This window comes from Sapajus apella, unplaced genomic scaffold, assembly GCF_009761245.1.
Source record: "Sapajus apella isolate SASKATOON/1434 unplaced genomic scaffold, GSC_monkey_1.0 scaffold23, whole genome shotgun sequence".
In the NCBI taxonomy this organism is placed as follows: domain Eukaryota; kingdom Metazoa; phylum Chordata; class Mammalia; order Primates; family Cebidae; genus Sapajus; species Sapajus apella.
In genome coordinates, this window is record NW_022436963.1 from 13,961,540 (window position 1) to 13,976,782 (window position 15,243).

General features: G+C 40.5%; 1 protein-coding gene across 41 annotated transcripts in view; it reads right to left on the reverse strand.

The window, feature by feature from the left end:
- CADPS (calcium dependent secretion activator) overlaps positions 1-15,243 on the reverse strand; it is a 471,326-nt gene that overhangs the window by 245,512 nt on the left and 210,571 nt on the right. For all 41 annotated transcript variants that reach the window (XM_032290346.1, XM_032290356.1, XM_032290353.1 and 38 more), the window contains exons 5-6: positions 4,948-5,181; positions 139-260 (exon numbers count right to left, since the gene is read on the reverse strand). In XM_032290346.1, coding sequence (XP_032146237.1) covers positions 139-260; positions 4,948-5,181 — 356 coding nt within the window. The remainder of the gene's footprint in view (positions 1-138; positions 261-4,947; positions 5,182-15,243) is intronic.

A 15,243-nucleotide genomic window follows, 5' to 3' on the forward strand; every position in this document is an offset into this window, starting at 1 on the left:
CATCTTGTTTGAAAAATAAACAAGGTTTATATCTTCTAGGATCTTCTGGGGAAACCAGATATTTACCTTGGAGTTGGCCAAAATGGAACTAGTGGCAGCCACCCTCTACAAGAGGGACCCTGGAGAAACATAACTCACGTTGGTTTAGAAGCCTCGGCCTGGTCAGTCTGTAGTTTCTCTCCTCCTTCCACCTCCATTGTGCAATATACGATGCGATTCGGAGCCAAGGATTTGAGGCCTTGGACTTCCATGATTACCACCTGAAAAGAGAATTTCACATAATGGAGGTTATTGGCAAGGACCCTGGCAGCATCATCCAGAGGAAAATACATAGATGTGAAGCTGCAGAAAAAACCAACAGGTATCTGATGGCTTCCATTAGGCTTGTACCAGTCATGCTGGGACCAGTCTAGCACAAAGATGCAATTCCTTATAGTGTAGCTGATTGCCTACCAGAAGGACAAGGCTCACTGATTTAAATGCTCACAGGGGCCAGACAGGCATACAAAATGGGCTTCTCTTTCTGTGTTAAGCAAATAAGATCAGTTTTTCATTTCTACCAAGAAATAGGCTCTTATTTCCTTTAAAAATAGTCTGGCTTTTGGTTCAGAACTTAATAGAGACACAGTCTCATAAATTCACTCTTCTCTTCACAGTAAGATAAGTAATAGTGCAAGTATGAATATAGAGGTCAAGTACCATTCAGCATTAGACTCAGAGATACAATAGGGAGTAGTGGGGACTATGGAAAACTGGACGGCACATGTTCCTTCTAAAGGGAGCAGCTGCCAGCTACAACCTTGTTGCCTTGTCTTTTCTCAGTTTAGGGTTACCAGATACTCCAATTTTGCCTTCCAGAAAATGGAAAACTAAATCAGAATCACAGTCAGAAAGCTGATTTTGAAATGTTGACAATAATTCAAATAGGGAGAAATAAATTACACAAACTCTGTACAGACCGACATTATTCAGTCAAAACAAAAACATGTCTGCAGCTGCATAGTCTCTGGCCCAGACTGAGGAAAAAAGCTGGTGTCATGATGGACCAACATGTATCATTTTCATTTTCTGGCACTTCCTACCACTATCCCAATTCCATGTAATCACCTGTTATTCTGATGTTTAGGAGTATACCTTGTCATGAGAGATGGCAGAGGGAGAAGAATGCGGAAAGCAGAGAGATTGATTTAAAACTCTGAAACAAATGACCCACATCAGAGATATATAATTAGTCCTATATAAGAAAAAATCATTCAGTTGTGCTCAAAAGCATGTAATGGCATTACACAAGGAGAAGAATGTGAGTGAGTAAAAAATGTATACTTCCTTAGTGGACCAGATTCAAGAAAGCACAATAGGGATAGCATTGAACCAGAATTCCACAAGTCACAGTTTTGCTACTGGTTCTCAAACTTAATGTGAATCAGAATCACTTATAAGGCTTGTTAAACCAGAGATTGCTAGGGTTTATGACCCCGGAGTTTCTAATCAGTAGGCCTGGGTTGGAGCCAAGGACTTTCCATTTCTAACAATTTTCCTGGTGATGCTGATGCTGCTGACCCAGAAGCCACACTTTGCGAACCATGGTACTACTTGTGTGATGTCGGGCAAATGATTTGATGTTGAAGTCACTTCATTTTACTTTCAAATCTCCAGGGCCTCAGTGTCCTGATCTGTGAAGTGGGGGTAATAATATGTATTCTGTGGCTGTCGTGTGAAGATCAAATGCGATGATGTACATAACTGAACATTTTTACACTGAGAAGAACCATATGAATAGAAAGAAATGGAAGGCACAACGAAAGAGTATGGATTTTGGAATTTAAAAGATCTGACTTCACATCTTCATTATACATCTTCACGAGCTGTGTGTAATCGTGTGCAGGTTTCTCATCCTCTCTGAGGCTTAGTTACCATACCTGCAAACACCTGAAAAGACTGTTATGAGGGTTCAGTGTTATAATGAAAAGCACCTGGATCGTAGTGGCACTCTACAAACACCTGTTGCTTTCCATCAGCGCACTCCCTTTGCCCAAGGCCCTGCTGCTGGGCCCTGTGGACCTTCTTTCCCTTATTGCAAAGTTAACTACTATCTGGTGTCCCCACCAGCCACGCAAATGTATAGTTACGTAAAATATGTCTTGCACCAACCTGCAAAAACAAATCCTAGTCTGCTCTCAGGAGATGACAATCCTCTCTCCTTCTTCTTGCCTCCCCTCACTGTGCTCACCAAAACACATTCACAAACAGATGTGCAATGGTTTTTGCTGGCAGTTTTCTATGATGTGCAATTCAGTGCTCTAATTAAAAAGTATTTGGGAATCCTAGGACATTTCATTCTGTCCTTGTATTTACAAGTCAAACTATTTGAATCACATACACATGGGAGTATGGACGCGTTCACATCTATATTTCAGATAATCAGCTTTGCAATATTGACTACTGACAAAGAATTAGAAAATCACAGATTTAGCAGTGCATGGTAGTGCACACCTATAATTCCAGCACTTTGGGAGGCTAAGGTGGGTGGATAGCATGAGTCTAGAAGTTCAGAACCAGCCTGAACAACATGGCAAAACCCCATCTCTATGAAAAATACAAAGATTAGCTGCATTTGGTGGTGTGCACTTGTAGTCTCAGCCACTTGGGAGGCTGAAGTGGGAAGATCACTTGAGCCCAGGAAGCTGAGCCTACAGTAAGTCAAGATTGCACCTGTACCACTGCACTCCAGCCTGAGCAACAGAGAGAGACCTTATGTCAAAAAAAAAAAAAAATTGAGGAAAGAAACATTACAGATTTAAAACATTGATGAAAACCAGCAAACCACTTCCCCCCACCTTTCTGTAGGAAGACCAGAGGCAGTAGGGAATAAATTGACACCTTTAATTGGCAATAATCAAATTCAGACACCTAAGAAAATACATTCAGTACTTCAGATGGCAGTATTGTTTTTTTTAAAAAAACGTTTGTGTGAAATTACACTGATAATTTTTTCACACACTAAGTGCTCTAGTTAATTGAATACTGCCTCTTCCAACTGCACAATACATGTTGAAAACACTAATGTATCTCTATCCAAACTTAGCACAGAAAAACAAATTACCTGAAGTTAATTCACAGCAGGTTTTAATGATGTTCTAGAAAATTCATTTCGTCTTTACATATTCTAATTGTGCAGAAATTTGATCTCTTCTCTTGGTCTCCCGAAAATCTAGGGTTAATCTATAACCCTTGTGGGGTTTTGAACTTTAGTAAGTTACAAGTGGTTCTCAAATTTTGGAGTAAGAAGCATGTAGGGCCTTATTCAAGTACACAGTTCAGTGCTGCGCCCAAATTGTGTGACAATCATCATAGTTTTCCCTAAAAAGATTCCTTATGTCCATTTCCACCCCTAACCCAAGACAACACTAATCCACTTCCTATTTCTGTAGATTTCCCTTTAAGACCTTTTATATCAAGGGAATCATAAAATATGTGGTCTCCTGAGTTTGGCTTTTTTTTTTTTTTTTGAGACAGGGTCTCACTCTGTCACCCAGGCTTGAGTGCAGTGGCATGATCACAGCTCACTGCAGCCTTGATCTCCCAAGCTCAAGTGATCCTCCCACCTCAGCCTCCCAAGGAGCTGGGACTATAGGTGTACCCCATCACACCCAGCTAATTAAAAAATTTTTTTCTTGTAGAGACAGTGTCTCATTATGTTACCCAGGCTGGTCTTAAACTCCTGAGATCAAGCAATTCTCCCACCTCTGCCTCCCAAAGTGCTGAGATTACAGATGTGAGCCACCATGCCAACTCTGGCTTTTTTCACTAGGCATATTTTTGAGGTTCATCCATGTCATGGCATGTATCAGTGTGATGTTCCTTTTAATTGCTGAATCATATTACATTGTATGGGTACACCACATTTTGTCTATCCATTCACCAGCTGATTGACATTTAGGTTGTTTCCATTTTGGGCTATTATAAATAATGGTGCCATAAATAATATTTGCAGTCAAGGGCTTTGTACAGATATATGTCTTCATTTCTATTGGGTATCTGACAGTGGAGTTGCTAGATCTATGGTAGTTTTATGTTTAACTTTTTTTTTTTTTTTTTTTTGCAGGAGAGGAAGGCAGCAAATCACACTGCCACATGTGTACCTATGCAACAATCTTGCATATTCTTCACATGTACCCCAAAACCTAAAATGCAATAAAATAAATGGGAAAAAATGTTTAACTTTTTGAGAAAATGCTAACCTATTTTCCAAAGTGGTTGCATTATTTTATATTCCCATATAAAATATGTTCTCTACTGAGACTCTGGCTCAGTAGGTCTGGGTGGTGCCCAGGAATCTGCATACTGAACTACCTTCCCAGGTAATTCTGACGTAGCTAGATCAGAACTACTCCCTTAGATTATATACATATGAAAAGAAAATGTGTGAAGAGAAATTACGGAGAAACTTATTGACATGTTGAGCATTTTGCCACAAAACTAGCCTGAATGGGTACTTACTTTGGGAGCTGAGATAAACTAAAAAAGACCCCACCACAAGGGACTCTCAGCTATGTAGCCAACAGGAAGAATAATGGGAAAGAAAATTTACAACTCACTACAAAATGATGCTAGCTTGCCTCTCATAAGTGTAACACAGATTGCCAAAATTTTTAACTTTCTAAATTATATAAGGTCTTTATAAAATCCTTGAGCACTGTTTTAAGACAGAAAGTAATACAAGATTAAATTTAGTAGGTGGCTTTTCAGAGTGCATTTCCTTAAGAAAAATGTAGGCTCCTGGAGATGGGGAATCACTTGCTGATTAGCTGACCTACGCTTAGCATGCTGTTATTTTAATAACTGCTCCTGGGGTGCAAAAAGAAAAACAAGCTGATTGCGATACATCTAATCACCCATGTCCTATTTGCTGTGCCAAGAAACTTTCAAGGGCTCACGTCTTTTTACCTCCAATGAGAAAGACAGCACAACATCTGACTTGGAGAGCTGGTTCTCACTCTCCTCGCCCATGTCGATGATGGAAGCATTGTGGCTGCGTTTGAGTTTCTGGAGCTTGAACTCCCCGCCTTTGGATACCGGCATGCTCTCCAAGTTGGCCATGAGCAGGTTGACAGATGACTTCAGTTCCTCAATGTACATGTTTTCCATTTCTTTGGATACAAACTTGGGAAATTTGCGTTCCTTAGGAAGAAAAAGAAAAGTATGAGCAGAGGAGTAAATAGAGAATGAATTTATATAGAAGGTCTTTGTCTCATGGCCCAGAGTAGAATCACATCTACTACTAGTGAAATTCACTCAGATTTCATGGCCCTGTGCTAGAAAAATGTTCAGCCTAGTTGGGTAGACAGCTGCCTGCCTATTTATACATTCTAACAGGTAAGAAACATGTATATAAACATCCAGTAAGAAACACTGAAATGCTTTATTATAGTTCTATTTCCCCCCAGTTTTCTTCAGCAAATTTGCTTTGTAGAAAGAAAAATGGGGTGAAATTTTTCAAATCTGGTTTCAGTTCAGTTTTTCTTTTTAGTAAAATGCAGTCAGTTGTTTTTAAGTGAGGGAAACAGAAAGAGACCCTATTTCTGGATATCTACAGAGATTTTCTCACATGAATAATTCAAAAGGAGCTCATTTGAGATGTTTCAAACATAGTCTATTTCTAAGAATAATAGTTACTGTTTTCAAAAAAATTGAAACAAATTAATGAAGTGATGAAAAACGTGATTAAAATTCTTTAGAAGACAGAGCAATTTGGTATCATAACTGACTTCTATTTTTTCTTTTCTTGTTTATAAATTTAGTTGTAGCCGCAACATGTGCTAACCATGCTATTTGTTTCTTCATACCTCTAAGTTACCCAGGTACCTAGAATATGCTTTGGATTCATCACCTTCTCAAACAATCATTTACCACTTGAAACATAAACTTTTCTTCCCAAGCCCTACTCCATAACTGATGGAGTGAGAAGCAAGCCAAGTCAGATTGACCTTTTTTTTTTTTTTTGCAAGTGACAGAAAAATCCAGCTCAAACTGGCTTAAAACAACAAAAGAAAATATCCTGGGGTAGTCCAGCTTCAGGCAAGGCTAGAATCAGGTCTCAGATGATATCACCACAACTGAAATTTTTGTTAAAATTTTGGCTTTGATTTCTCTGGAGTGGCTTCATGTTCAGTTTGGCTCCCCTGTTGTCACACATAAGTTGCTAAAGATGTGGACTGCACAACATCACATCATGCTATCTAAAGGAAGAATATTCCTCTTGTAATATGCAAGGAAGATGGAGACAGTCTTTCATCCCAAAGTCTAACTTATATACATATCCAATTGACTATATTACTGGCCAATTTTTTTTTATTATACTTTAAGCTCTGGGGTACATGTGTAGATCATGCAGGATTGTTACATAGGTATATACATGCCATGGTGGTTTGCTGTATCCATCCCCCGTCACCTACATTAGGTATTTCTCCTAATGTTATCCCTCCCCAATCCGCTCAATCCCTGCTATCCCTCCCCTAGTCCCCCACCCCCAACAGGCCCTGGTGTGTGATATTCCCCTCCCTGTGTCCATGTGTTCTCATTGTTCAACACCCACTTATGAGTGAGAAAATTTGGTGTTTGGTTTTCTGTTCTTGTGTCAGTTTGCTGAGAATGATGGTTTCCAGATTCATCCATGTCCCTGCAAAGGACATGAACTCATCCTTTTTTATGGCTGCATAGTATTCCGTGGTGTATATGTGCCACATTTTCTTTATCCAGTTTATCCTTTGATAGGCATTTGGGTTGGTTCCAAGTCTTTGCCATTATAAACAGTGCCACAATGAACATATGTGTGTATGTGTGTTTATAATAGAATGATTTATAATCTTTTGGGGTATATACCCACTAATGGGATTGCGGAGTCAAATGGTATTTCTATTTCTCGATCCTTGATGAATTTCCAGAGTGTATTGCACAATGGTTGAACTAATTTACACTCCCACCAAGAGTGTAAAGGTGTTTTTATTTCTCCATATCCTCTCCAGTCTGCTGTCTCCAGATGAGCATTTTTTCATATGTTTGTTGGCTGCATAAATGTCTTTTGATAAGCATCTGTTCATAACCTTTGCCCACTTTTTGATTTTTTTTTCTTATAAATTTGTTTAAGTTCTTTGTAGATTCTGGATATTAGCCCTTTGTCAGATGGGTAGATTGCAAAAATTTTTGCCCATTCTGTTAGTTGCCGGTTCACTTTAATGATTGTTTCTTTAGCTGTGCCAAAGCTCTTAAGTTTAATTAGATCCCATTTGGCTATTTTGGCTTTTGTTGCCATTGCTTTTGGTGTTTTAGTATTGAAGTCCCTGCCTCTGCCTATGTTCTGAATGGTATCGCCTAGGTTTTCTCCTAGAGTTTTTGTAGTGTTAGGTCTTATGTTTAGATCTTTAACCCATCTGGAGTTAATTTTTGTATAAGGTGTAAAGAAGGGGTCCAGTTTCAGCTTTCTGCATATGGCTAGCCAGTTTTCTCGACACCATTTATTAAACAGGAAACAATTTCTATGGCCAGTAATATGCTGTGGAGATTCGCATAGGCATGGCTTATGTCCTCTGTCCTTGCGGCTGGGAATAGAACTCCACCTAGATCACGTGGAACATGAATTGGTATGCCAATTCTGTGTGGCTAAAAAATAAGCTGTCTCGTGTGGCGATTCCTCAAGGACCTAGAAATAGAAATTCCATTTGACCCAGCAATCCCATTACTGGGTATATATCCAAAGGATTACAACTCGTTCTACTATAAGGACACGTGCACACGAATGTTCATTGCAGCACTGTTTACAATAGCAAAGACCTGGAACCAACCCAAATGCCCATCGACGATAGACTGGATAGGGAAAATGTGGCACATATACACCATGGAATATTATGCAGCCATCAAAAACGATGAGTTTGGGTCCTTTGTAGGGACATGGATGAACCTGGAAATCATCATTCTCAGCAAACTGACAGAAGAGCAGAAGATCAAACACCACATGTTCTCACTCATAGGCGGGTATTGAACAATGAGAACACATGGACACAGGGAGGGGAGCACTACACACTGGGGTCAGTTGGGGGAAATAGGGGAGGGACAGTTGGGGGTGGGGAGCTGGGGAGAGATAGCAAGGGGAGAAATGCCAGATGTAGGTGATGGGGAGGAAGGCAGCAAATCACACTGCCACGTGTGTACCTATGCAACAATTTTGCATGTTCTTCACATGTACCCCCAAACCTAAAATGCAATAAAATAAATAAATAGGGGAAAAAAATAAGCTGTCTCATGCATGGGCATCTGAGTCAAGATGAACCAACTAATTCTATTAAGGGGCCAGTCATCAATCAGATTTACTCTCTCAAGCAGTTGAACTGAGAGACGCGGAAAGCACAATTGGCTCGTAGTGCTGAAACAGTGAGATCTTACAGACTCAGGGTTGGCTGCCACACTGGATCAGGTCAAAGCAGAATAAGACACTTGACAAAGGAGAGAGAGAAAGAGGTAGAGACAAAGAGAAAGAAGAAGTAAGAGAGGGTGGGACTGAAGGAGGGAGGAAAAGGGAGAGAAAGGAAAAGAAAGATGCTGTCTAGCATTACAGAAAAGAGCTCTGACTATGATCATTTTCTAATTTTCACAGGCCTAGTTACTTCTCCCATACTTTGGTTCCTTAAGAATTTATTTTTCTTTCAGTAATTCCCCACCCACTAGTTAGTTAAAAGAGTTTTTCTTCCTTGCCACCCCACAGCTTCAAATACAGAGTTGTTCTTCTCCATAGAGCTTGGAGATGTCTCTGTGCTGTGCCAGTCTTCTTCCTACATGAAGGCTGTCCTAAGTCTTGCTCTCTTCTCCGCCTACCTCCCTGCATCACCAACAGCCTTCTTGTCATCTTCCATATTTCAGCTTCAAGACTTCACCTCGCTGGGTTGGGCCCTCCTATTGTACTTGCTAACTCACTTTCTTGGTAGCACTTATTGAAATGAATTGAATGTTTGCATCCTTGTATAATTTGTATGTTGAAATCCAATCCTCAAAGTGATGATATTTGAAGATGGGCCTTGGGGAGGTCATTAGATCATGAGGGCCAACATGATGGAATTAGTGCCTTTATAAAACAGGCCTCAGAGAGCTGCTCATTTGCTTCTGCCACCATGTGAGGACCTAGTAAAAAGACAGCTGCCTATGAACCAGGAAGTGGGCCCTGATCAGACACTGAATCTGCTGGTGCCTTGATTTGAACTTCCCAGCCTCCAGAACTGTGAGAAACAAATTCCTCTTGTTTATGTCAACTATGGTATTCTGTTATAGCAGCCTGAGTAGACTAAGACACTTGTTATAATTAATAAATCAATTGTGAACTTTGTTCAATGTCTGTCTTTCCTGCTGGGCAATGATTCAGGACAACATCTATCTTAATACTCCTGTTGAATTCTCTGTATCTAGCATAATATTTGGCACATATGTATTCAATACATATGAATTGAGTGAACAGATCAATGGCATGTCAAAAATGCCCATATTAAATATCATTGTTGTGAAAATTCAGCTGTGAGGAGGAGGTGGAGAGATGATAAACTAAGTTGGGGAAGGACACTGAGATTCTGCTTTTCCATGTGAATAAATATATGGGTCTGAAATCCACTCTGCAACCTCGCAGTACCGGTTCCTTCTGGAACTTTTTAGTATCGTCATGTCCTGCTTTTAAGACGGGGCTCAGCCCACTGTGTGGTGCTTTCTAAACACACTGTGGGTGAACGTGAGAGGAAGAGCAAGATGGATGTTTCTGAAAAGAGATCATAGACTGATAATCTTGACAAGAGCTACTAATGATTCATCACAAAAGAATCTCGAAATTCGTATTTCTCTAAAACTTCTGCATAGTGGCCTTGACGTTTTGTCATTCTTGGACTTGATCAGGGACAAGTATGAACCTCAGAACTTGGATATCTTTCATGCAAAACATCGTCAAGATGCAAGGACTTAGCTGCTGGGTCCCCATCACTTAGAAAACATTTGCTGCCCCAAACACTGTGTATGATACAGTGTTAGGCACTTGGGGGATCATGATGAGAGGATGTAAACTGTCTTCTGTTAGCTTACAGCAACTGGGGAGAAAGATCTATAAAGAACATCAAGGTAGGTACTGTAATGGAAGTATAATGTGACATAAGTCCTTCCTGAGAGAATCAAGGTGGCTTCCCAGAGGTGATGGTGGATAAACAAGAGTTTGCCACCAGGTTGAGATGGCTACAATAGGGCCACTGCTCTTTTCTCCTTCCCATGGAAAATATTATCGGCAACCGTGAATCCAAGGTCTATACAACTGTACATAGTCACACAATATTTCCTTTTTTTTGGGAATACAGCCTCTCTGGAGAGTGAAGGGAAGAGGGAAGAAGGTTAACTCATAGTCTGAGGGTAGTACTTAGGCCCCATTAAAGGCCATCAAGGAGCAAAATTTACACCCCAAGAGCTTGAAGCTCATAAGACGAACCTGTGTTTTGCCTCCTCAACCTGGGATCAAAACGTCAGTGAACTACATGGCATTTGGTGTGGGTGGAGGAACTAGGTAAGAGATATCTCTGATTTTAATGCCATTTGCTGGCTTGGTAGTTGCCAGGGGGATGAAGAAAACAGCTAGTGTTTGTGAAGTGGGTTCTTCTTGCTAATCAACTTAGAGAGACTGTCTTGTCAAGTGCAGTTCCTCCTATCACAACTCGTCTTAGGCACTCACTCAGGGCCTTTTAACTCCATGGTGTTGAGATTTTTGAGGAGATCCGGTGGTTACAGATAACACCATTTTGACTGAGAGTTAGCTTCACCAAATTCTATGTAGCAAAGTATTGCAAAAATCCAAAGAATGATTACTCCTGGCAGAACCTGGACAGTTCCTAATGACATCATAAAAAGAGGCTCATAAAAACTGAAGCCTGCAAGGAAAACAAGGACATTTTTCTGCTCCAAGTACTTAAGCCTTGGGAAGAAATAGCATTCTGTCAATCCAGGCTGAGGTTCTTGAGTGGAGTTTTTCAGTGGCAGACCCATTACAAACACATTTCAAAGCTGAAGTTGTGCCAAAAAAAGGAAAATGCAGTCGTCCATCCCCATTGCTACTTTTTCAAGCACAAAAATAGATTACCCTTGACAGAAGAATTGTTTATTCATATTGCTTTATGAAAGACATAGCATAAAGGTGGGCAAAGTCCTCCAAAAAAAATCTCTGCTAGCCATTTATTTTTGTTTTGGGCTAATAACATTCCTCAATGGAGACAGCCTCCCAAGGACAATTCCCACTAGGGTCACTTATGCTCTGAGGGATTTTGGAACATTTCGAAAAATAGCATTTGAAAGTTCCAATGCCTCCCTTAGCTGCTGGCTTTTTCCTGGTTTTGGATTTTTACCTGGAGAGGATGAATGGAGCATGTGTAAATGCTGACAAGCTGGCCCCTACTCAGACTGAGGTTCTCTAGACCCTGAAGGCTCAAATGACAAAAGCTGGTAGGCGATCAAAAGGAGAAATGTGACAGAGGGACACTTGCTAGACACTGGAGCTCACTGACAGTGCTACAGCTATTTAATCAAATCTCTCAGACACTTCCTGGGCTTCCATCATGTGTCAGGTAGTACAGCTGTCACTGGAGATGAAAGAGCCAGCTGAGAGGGGATGGTATGGGGGGCATGCCAGAAAGTGACCAGTTAGTGACACATGAAGCAACAGAGGCATGCAGAGTACAAAGAGGGCACCAAGGAACTCTTCCAGTCCACAATAGTGAAACAGACTCAACCCTGAATGCTGGCTCTGTTGCTTACTAGCTTTGTAACTTTGGACAGATTCCTTCACCCATCTGAATTTTGGTTCTCACATTTGGAATGAGGATAATAAACCTACATTTGAAATGATGATATAATTATTGTGCAAATTAAGAGATTATAACAGGAATACTTTTCTGTCACTGACACATACAGCCTCTCTTTACACACACAGTCACATAAACACACGTGCACACACACATGCATGCGCCCTTGCAAACGCTATGCTATGATTACCACCACTACAAACAACAATACTACTAATAATGATGGTGCCTACAGTAAAGATAATAATCTTATTTAGCATTTACTGAGTGCTAACTTTGTTCTGGACACTAAGTTAAACACTTTAACTGCTTTATTTTACTTCACTAATCCTTCCAACAACCCACTGAAGCACATGCTGCTATTATTCCCTGTTTTTTTTTTTTTTTTTTTTTTTTTTTTTGTGGAAGAAAATCATGCAGAAATGTAAAAGCAAGAATTAGTAGAGTTGAGCTTGAAACCTAGCAGACTGGCTTCAGAGCTTGTGTTCTTAGCTATGATAGGATAAGGCAGAACTATCTGGCTCCAAAGGTCTATAGATCTGAGGCGACTCTAGGGGTCCTCTCTGCATGGTGCAACCCGTATGCATCACCTCATTTTGTAGTGGTCAGCAGAAGGCTGGTCACAGTTGAGTCCTCCACAGCAATGGCTGTTCCTCCATTGCCCAGCCAATGTGCACTGTGTAGGGTTAAGCCCAGGGAGTAACGAGGAAGGGACCAGCAGGTTAAATGAGAGAAAGAGGTCTTGGTACTAATTTGTCAAAATCGGCACCGCAGACATTGAAAGGCATTTTTTGGCTCAGGCATGATAGTTTTCTAGGCTAGCTTATTTACCCAATTGGTCTTAGTTCCTCAGCTTTTATGAATTGGATGAACTTCCTTCCACTTCAACAGGCTTCAGAGGACCTCCCTGGCATTTATATTTTTCCATGAGCTCAGATTTCCCTGGATTTTTAGCTATTGACAAAGGCCAGAGTCAGAGAGGGGCTCTCTGCACACACCCTTTTTTTTGTTTTCAAATATTTAGGCAACAAGTTGACATAAATTCCTACTATGTGCTAGACACTTATGTGCGATCATAACACAGCATGAATGCCACGTCCAACATTAATTTGAAAGTTGGGGGTTAGTATTATTCTCTGGTAGGAGAAGATCCCATTTGTATCTGATTTTTAGCAATGTGTGGAACAGAACTTTTCCATCAGAAAAATGTTTGGATATTATTTCTCACTGATATTTGCAATAGGGCCAGGGTATGAGCTACTAATTGTGTTCTGCATGGAAGAGGGGTCTAAGTGGCATTTCCACGTTTAAAATGATGGCTTGAAGAACCAATGGTGTTTTACTCCTAGACCTCTGCCACTGACACTACAAAAGCTGTATGATTTGTCTTAAATAATTAGCTCAATAATTTTGGAATTTTACAGTAAAATTTGGCCAAAAGAACTGGCAAATATCACAGCAGCACTAATGCCACAATCTGCCTGCTTAAGCTCAAATGTCAACTTTTGATCACACAATTTAAATAACTTAGACTTAATTCCTGGGTGAAATTTGGGAACACTTTAATATCAACATGAGAGGATTTGGGAAAATGTTTGAGCAGGGATTACGAAGTCTTTTCTACCAGATTTTAAAAAATGCATTCATATCTCTTTCTGGAACTTTTAAGGCAGCATGACTGATGTTCACAGCGAGACCGTCTCTATCTGATGTTCTTGTGCAGCCGTCTCTGTCTGATGATTCGTGAGATGCTGGTGTGATTGAATTGATATATTACAGTACAAGGTCATGGGTAAGGGAAAGTCGGCTTGCTCTTGCCTCCCTTCCCTCCTTGGAAGAGAGGACAAACATGGCTTTCAGTGGAAATATGTGATAATGAGAATGCTACTGGCAAAATAACCAGGGTCCCTACGATATCTTTTCCAGATTCTAAAAAAATCAAAGCAGGGAGGATTCTGAGTTCTAGGAGCCAAATCTTCCTAAAACTGCTGCTTCATTTGGGCATCTAGATAAGCTTCAGGGAACACACAGCAACTCCTAGTGAAGAAAAGAAAGCAATTTCCAGGAGGGGTAACCAACAGGGAGTGAAGAATGAAGGGAGTCCTGTCCTGGAGTAATTCCCTGCCTCTATCCTGTGTATTCTAAAAAAATAGCATGAAACATGGCATTAGACAACTCAGTTTTCTGCTTACTAGCTGTGTGAACTCGAACATAGCATGTAAACACCTTGATTTGCCTATACCGGGGAGAATTAATGTTAACTCCAAGGATTGTTCATCACAAGTCTAAATGAGATTTTATGTGAATTGCACAGCCAGTGCCTGACACATTTAATAAAGGACTGATTAGCAGAGAGAGAGGTCAGGACGAGGCAAGTAAAAGCCTGGGTGAAGGGCATAATGGATTGGTAGGAGGAGGCAAGTGAAGGCCTATATTTGGGAAGACATTTTGTAATGATAGCATGCATACTGGTTAAGAGTGCAGATTCTGGCCATTGAGTGACCTTGGCCAGGTCCTCTTCTGTCTCTGCTTTAGCCTCCTCATCTGTGAAACGGTAATAATAATAGCAGCTTTCTCATTAGGTTGTTGGAGGGTTAGATAACTTCTCAAATGTAAAATGCATAAAAGAGTATCTGACACATAGGAAAACACCAGGTAAGTGGTAGTTATTACTATTAGGTACACCTGGAGCATTTCCCAATTCATAATGTCCACCTTGTCCACAACCCTACTTCTTCCCACCCTCACCCTAAGTGATATATTCCCCAGCATCCATGTATTTGATGAGACTTTCACCCCTTTTCCACTGTGGATTGGTTAATTGCACCAGTGATTGGCCTTTGAACCAAGCTGGGCCACTGAGAGTTCTGATTCTCAGCATTGTGAATTTGCAGGGGATGTGAAAGAAATGATAATGAATGTGACATACAGAGATGGGAGGTGCAGGGAAAGTCCTGATCACTCTGCAGGCCCTGGCTGTTCTTTCCTGGGCTCTGGCTGCAGCTTGTCTGCAGGCTCTGTGAGATGCTCCTCCATCTCCGATCTCTTTTATATAAGCTTGCCTGAGTTGGTTCCTCTTATTTGCAATCAAAAGTGTTCTACCCATCTTTTAACTCAGAGAACAGAGTGAATTACATATGATAGATGACATCTATATCCAGGAATTTCTGGTTATGATATTTACAGGAGCTGACGTTCAGCCATATGGGTTGAATTGCACATCCTCACGAAAATTCACTGTGTTGCTGGAAATAGAAAAATCGGGGCATGCAAAAAGAAGATAAGTAAAGGTGCTTAGTCTCAATATCTCTTCATGAACTAGCCAATATTTGAGATCTTGATATTTTATTTAATTTTTAGTGGAGGAGATATTTCA